The sequence below is a fragment of the Oncorhynchus masou genome, unplaced genomic scaffold (genome assembly GCF_036934945.1).
Source record: "Oncorhynchus masou masou isolate Uvic2021 unplaced genomic scaffold, UVic_Omas_1.1 unplaced_scaffold_518, whole genome shotgun sequence".
In the NCBI taxonomy this organism is placed as follows: Eukaryota; Metazoa; Chordata; class Actinopteri; order Salmoniformes; family Salmonidae; genus Oncorhynchus; species Oncorhynchus masou.
In genome coordinates, this window is record NW_027011585.1 from 164,583 (window position 1) to 170,558 (window position 5,976).

At 44.5% G+C, this 5,976-nt stretch overlaps 1 protein-coding gene across 1 annotated transcript; it reads left to right on the forward strand.

Annotated features, from left to right (window-relative positions):
• Positions 1-288: 288 nt before the first annotated feature.
• On the forward strand, positions 289-5,265 carry LOC135535811 (ubiquitin carboxyl-terminal hydrolase 37-like). The gene is made up of 9 exons (XM_064962240.1): positions 289-302; positions 582-713; positions 1,332-1,464; positions 1,574-1,710; positions 1,896-1,995; positions 2,125-2,204; positions 2,399-2,649; positions 3,097-3,178; positions 4,166-5,265. Exons 1-9 carry the CDS (start codon positions 289-291, stop codon positions 4,200-4,202), a joined length of 966 nt encoding a protein of 321 aa, XP_064818312.1. The 3' UTR covers positions 4,203-5,265.
• The last annotated feature ends 711 nt before the right edge of the window (positions 5,266-5,976 follow it).

Here is a 5,976-nt window from a genome sequence, read left to right on the forward strand (position 1 = left end):
AGGCGTTAGACCTGTTTCTCTCCTTCCTCCAGACCTCTGTCTCTTCAGGAACACTGTCGTCCAATGCCCCAGAGACCAGTCTCAGCCACCACAAGCATGACTCTTCCCAGGGCCAGCTCAGCCACCAGAAGCATGACTCTTCACAGGGCCAGCTCAGCCACCAGAAGCATGACTCTTCCCAGGGCCAGCTCAGCCACCAGAAGCATGACTCTTCCCAGGGCTAGCTCAGCCACCAGAGGGCCAGAAGAGACCCAGGGGGCCAGAGGAGAACGGGTGGCACTGGTCAACATGGAACTTCTTGGGTAAACCACAACACACTGCAAATTAATTGCATATAAGTTCTTTATTGTTTAGAGATCAGTGTCTGATATACTATGGGGATAGGGCTTACTATCGAGCATGTCCGTTTTAATAGATATTTATAAACCCATGAATTATGTCAATCTTGGTCTAAAGGACATCCACTTCTTTGTGTTAAATATAATGTATCCCGTATCCCTTGCCATTATCATCACTTTATAGAGATATGAAGGTTATGATTCATCTCTATGTGTGTACTGATGACTGCTTCTTCTTCACAGGTTGCCTAACATTGGCAACACTTGCTTCCTTAACGCCACCCTGCAATGCCTCCTGGTCCTGCCATCCTTCTCAAAGGAAATCCTGAACCAGGAACAACTCTGGAGCTCCTCCCCCTTCTCCAACCTGCTCAGGTAAGGGAAGGCTCAAAAGCAGACACTCACCCCACACACCCATTAATTGTGGTCATAAATTAAAGAAGGGACACTCTTTTCACGCCACTTCTACAGAAAGGGATTGTCGTAGCAGGTTAAGATAGCACTTTCACTAATCCTAACCCTTTTCCTAACCTTAACCACTTCATATTTTGCTGTGTATTGTATTTATGGTTTATTTTCCAGTTTCTTTTTGTTTTTGGAATCTTCATAACCCAGAGGAACAACAATGACACACTGATTATGATGTAGGCATTTTGTAGGCCAATTTGGAAAGTGTAGAATGACTACATGACCCATAATGCTCATTGACTGAACATTCCACCTTACGAGGGAAATTTGGTAGTTTTTTAAAATGCTCTGGAATTGAGAGCAGTATCCAAACCAAATATCTTAGGAGAATAAACAATACTTTTTTGTTGTTTGGCTTCATTGTCCGTCCTCAAAGGTGAAATTGCATCAAATCGAATGAAACATTTCTAATGATGGGGTGCCACTAGATAAAACATATTTGTATTTACTCATCTCATTCAGGCGTAAGCCAGTAGGTTGACACCATCCAGACAGCTGCTAACTTACTCTCTGTCTCCCCTACAGGTGTCTGTCTGATGTGCACCGTTCTGGTCGACCTGACAGTGTGGCAAACCAGGCCTCAAAAGCAGACCTCATGTGGCAGGTCAAGTACTCCTTGTCGGGATACGATTTGAAGTATCTGGGGGACACGCAACAGGTAACTAAGGCACTACTCTCTTGTGTACGAGTGCTCTTCTTGCAAGGGTTCATTTTCTCTTTTTAATTTGCTTTTATCTTGGTGTGTTTCTTTCTCTTCCTCATCATAGGACGCACACGAGTTACTTGTGGATATGCTGTGCCAGCTGAAGGAGGAGGGCATGATTCTGAAGACACTCGGGATGAACTATACCTGCCCTGTTTCCCAGCTGGAGTTCCAACTTGTGTCGGTGCGCACATGTACCAGGTAAGAGCTCCCATTTGTTGTAATGTATCTACTGAGAACATGATCTTTCTATATATATATATATATATATATATATATATATACAGTATATATTAATATTACAAAACACATGGCATAACAGAAACATTGTAGAGACCTGAAACAGACTTGGTGCATTTTTCCTTCTCTTTGTCCTGCTTCTGAAGCTGTGGGCGCGAGTCGTCTACCAGAGAGGACTACAACCACCTCTCATTGGACTTCAGCCCTGAGCGCACCTTGCTGAGCAGCCTGGCACTCACTTTCAAAGTCAGCACTTAGGGCTCAGCCCTGCATGTAGAGACTAACACCCAGGGCAAGCTGCCCACTGCCTCAGAATACGCTATCTTATTATTGTAGTGGTATCATTCAATATGTAATGCTTTTGTTTCTAACCAGAGTGAAAAGGTTGAATTCACATGTGAGGGCTGTAAAGGCCTCCACGCCTCAAAGGTGGAGCAGTTCCACACACTGCCTCTGTGAGTTGTCCCTTTATAACCTCTCATAGTACTAGCAGTGTTTAATGTCCTGAGCCTTTAGGTGTAGTTACCTTCCTGAGCAGGTTGTAGGACTTAGAGGTGAGCACCGCCAAACACATTTCACTCATCTGTTATGTTGTTGACTGGTTTCATTGTCTGTCTGTTCATCTCTCTTCCTCTCTGTTTCTGGGCAGTGTGCTGGTTCTGCATCTGAAGAGGTTTGGAGGACCTGGGGGGTTGGAGAAGCTGGAGGCTCCTCTTTTGTTTCCTTCGGAGCTGAGGCTCTCCACCCTCTGTGGGGACATGGTGCCACACCTGCACAGTGCCAGCCCACAGGCCCTCACCAGCCAGGCCCCCAGCATCCAGGGGTCCATCCCCCAGACCCTCGCCAGCCAAGTCTCCAGCCCACCTGGAGAGACCAAAGACAGCGCCCTCTTCTGTTCAGGTAGGTCATGGCACCATAACACTATTCTTGCTCCAACATCACACAAACCACCCACTCCCAAAACGGTCCAGATGACAGAGAATCTACCTGCAATTTAAAATGTTTCTCAGACATCTTTAGTGATGTATGGGAGCTGATTTAGTCCAGAGCAATTCAGACAAGTGACCACGTTTTCACAGCTCTTGATATGTATATTTGACCCCTCAGATTCAAATGAGCAGGAACCAGGGAAAGTGCTGCTGACAGCCTCAGTGGTGAGAAGAGAGAGAGAGATAGAGAGAGAGTGAATGCAGTGAAAAATAAGTTATGACAGAACACTGAGATAGTTATGAGGAGTACACAATGTAGTAGACCTCCTGTAATAGACTAGTACTGTAGTAGACTGTAGACAGTGTGGTGGACTGTAGAGGAAATGAGAATCCTATGATCACATGTGTTTTCTTACAGAAGCAGAAGCCAGTGCAGTCAGTGAATGGTTACTACCAGCTGACTGGCGTCGTCTCTCATTTGGGAGGCTCCGCAAACTCCGGTAAGTAAATACCATCAAACACACACATGCAGATGCACAATACATATGACATCAGCTGAATTCCAAATCACTCCCTTCTCCTTGGATCTCAATTTGCATGTTCACATGTGCCTCTGCCGAATACACAAGCATCCCGAAGCTGAGGGAGTGAAAAGTATCGAGGGTGAAGGCCAGGGATCATCAACCATTTTTTTTCTAAAATTTGTAGACTGCAAATATACCGTAGGAAGGCCAAACAGATATAATATTTGACTAATTTCAAACCTTGCTTACATTTGTGTACAACCACATATATAGCTTTTTATTGTGCGTGGGAATACTTTGAAACAGATTTCCAAAATGAAAATCACTTGGAGCTGATTTGATGGTGTTTTTACAGTCTTTTAACAATTACGTTTTATTTGGTTAGAAAACATAGGGGGCCAAATAAAATCATCCTTGGGCCAAATTTGTCTCGCGGGCCGCCATTTGTGGAACCCAGTTTTAGGGGATAATTAGACATTTCAACAGCCATTTCGGCCAAGCGAGCAAGGCTTCAGGCTTCAGTGAAGTGTCATCCCAACAAGCACTGCAATATGTTTAGAGTTTGCTCAATTTAATTCAAAAGAATGGAGAGGCATGCCTAATTATATGTTATGTGTATTTGTTTATCTCTGATTTCAAAACTTGACACATGTAACAGATAAAATACCTCCCAAATGAACTGTTTAACTGTTACAAAACACTCTATTACCCACAATAGCCTGACCCTTGACCTCTAGTCTGTCTTCCTTGTTCCACAGGGCACTACATTAGTGACATATTGCATGCCAGTGGAAACTGGTTCTGCTGTAACGACAGCCAGGTGTCAATGTCCAATGAAGCCACTGTGCTGAGGACCAGAGCCCGGAGGGCCTACATGCTCTTCTATATGTTCAGGTACTGCTTACTCTCACCATCTATATTCTTGTGTTGCTATTTATGTGTACGGTTCCTTTCACCCTACAGGGCAAGAGAGCGGGAGGCCCCAGCACACAGGGCCTAACAGGGCCACCAGCATCAGCCCCAGCCTAAACAGGGGCAGCACCTGGACCAGCACTCAGACCTGACTCAACAGGGGTAGTACCAGGCCCAGCCTCAAACCCCCAGCCCAGCCTCAACAGGGGTAGTACCAGGCCCAGTCTCAAAACCCCCAGCCCAGCCTCAACCCTCACACACCTGCCTCGAAAGGGGTAGCATTTGGCCCAACATCAACAACCCCGAGCCCAGCCATAACAGGGGTAGCACTGGGCCCAACATCATCACACCCAGCCCAGCCTCAACATGGGAAGAACCAGGCCCAGTCTCAACATGGGCAGAACATGACCCAGCCCCAACACCCTCAGACCTGCCTCAACAGGTGCAGCATTCAGCCCTACTTCAATCATGCTGCTCTTCAACACTAGCATGAACATTCTTTCAGTAGCTTATGTCATCAATACCTGCCCTTGTCTTGACTACTTCACCTAATGTATAAAGTATACACACTAGATGTAGTACACATGTAGATGTGGTGGACAGAGAGTGTGATTATTTAGAGGGTATAACTTCCCTTCTATTTTGTTTGGTTTGAAATCCTCCTGTTGTGAAATACACTGTGGTGTCTAACCTCTTATTCAGCATGGTCACACCGGATGACCTGCAATATTAATAAAGACAAGCAAATGTAAGAAAATCCCATTTAAGATGATTCTGTTGACCGTTGTAACTCTTTAACTCAGGAAGATTTATGGTCTGGGATTCAGGCCGGTCCTAACAGGAAACGTGACAAAGGGAAGCAGCTGTAATGGAGCCTTCTAACACCCAATCAGGTCTGGAGGAGGAATGTCACATAAAGATTCAGAGGTGCTATGAGTATCTTTTGAAGTTACTCTCCAGTTGTATTTGAATAAATACAGACATGAAAATGCTGGGCTACGGATGTGACCTTGGTTCTGTGAGTAGAGTAACGGGTCACCAAACGACCTATGGGAACTCCTTCCCTTTCACGTGATGTGATTGAGATGCTTAATATCAACGATGTTTACAATGACGCCACACCCTTACTGTACCATTGTGACCTGTCACTGTTAAAGGCTGTGTGACGTGACACTCTGTCTTTTCTTATCTCACGTACACTCCCTTACGTATTTATTTGGACAGTGAAGCTACAACTTTTCATTTGGCTCTATACGCCACCGTTTTGGATTGGAGATCAAATGTTTCATATGGGGTGACTGTACAGAATGTCACCTTTAATTTATTGAATGGTAAATAATGTTGAGTGAGAAAGTTACAGAGGATCATACCCCCAAGACATGCTAACCTCTCACCATTACCAATAATAGGGAAGGTTAGCATTTTATATCATATCCCCAAGACATGCTAACCTCTCACCATTACCAATAATAGGGAAGGTTAGCATTTTATATTATACCCCCAAGACATACTAACCTCTCACCATTACCAATAATAGGGGAGGTTAGCATTTTATATCATACCCCCAAGACATGCTAACCTCTCACCATTACCAATAATAGGGGAGGTTAGCATTTTATATCATACCCCCAAGACATGCTAACCTCTCACCATTACCAATAATAGGGAAGGTTAGCATTCTATATCATACCCCCAAGACATGCTAACCTCTCACCATTACCAATAATAGGGGAGGTTAGCATTTTATATCATACCCCCAAGACATACTAACCTCTCACCATTACCAATAATAGGGAAGGTTAGCATTTTATATCATACCCCCAAGACATACTAACCTCTCACCATTACCAATAATAGGGGGT

What these genes read in the sequence shown, in the direction of transcription:
- LOC135535811 (XM_064962240.1), top strand. An exon ending in TCGGTGCGCACATGTACCAG is followed by an intron (nt 1,711 to 1,895) that starts GTAAGAGCTCCC and finishes CTGCTTCTGAAG; the next exon opens with CTGTGGGCGCGAGTCGTCTA. An exon ending in GCCTGGCACTCACTTTCAAA is followed by an intron (nt 1,996 to 2,124) that starts GTCAGCACTTAG and finishes GTTTCTAACCAG; the next exon opens with AGTGAAAAGGTTGAATTCAC.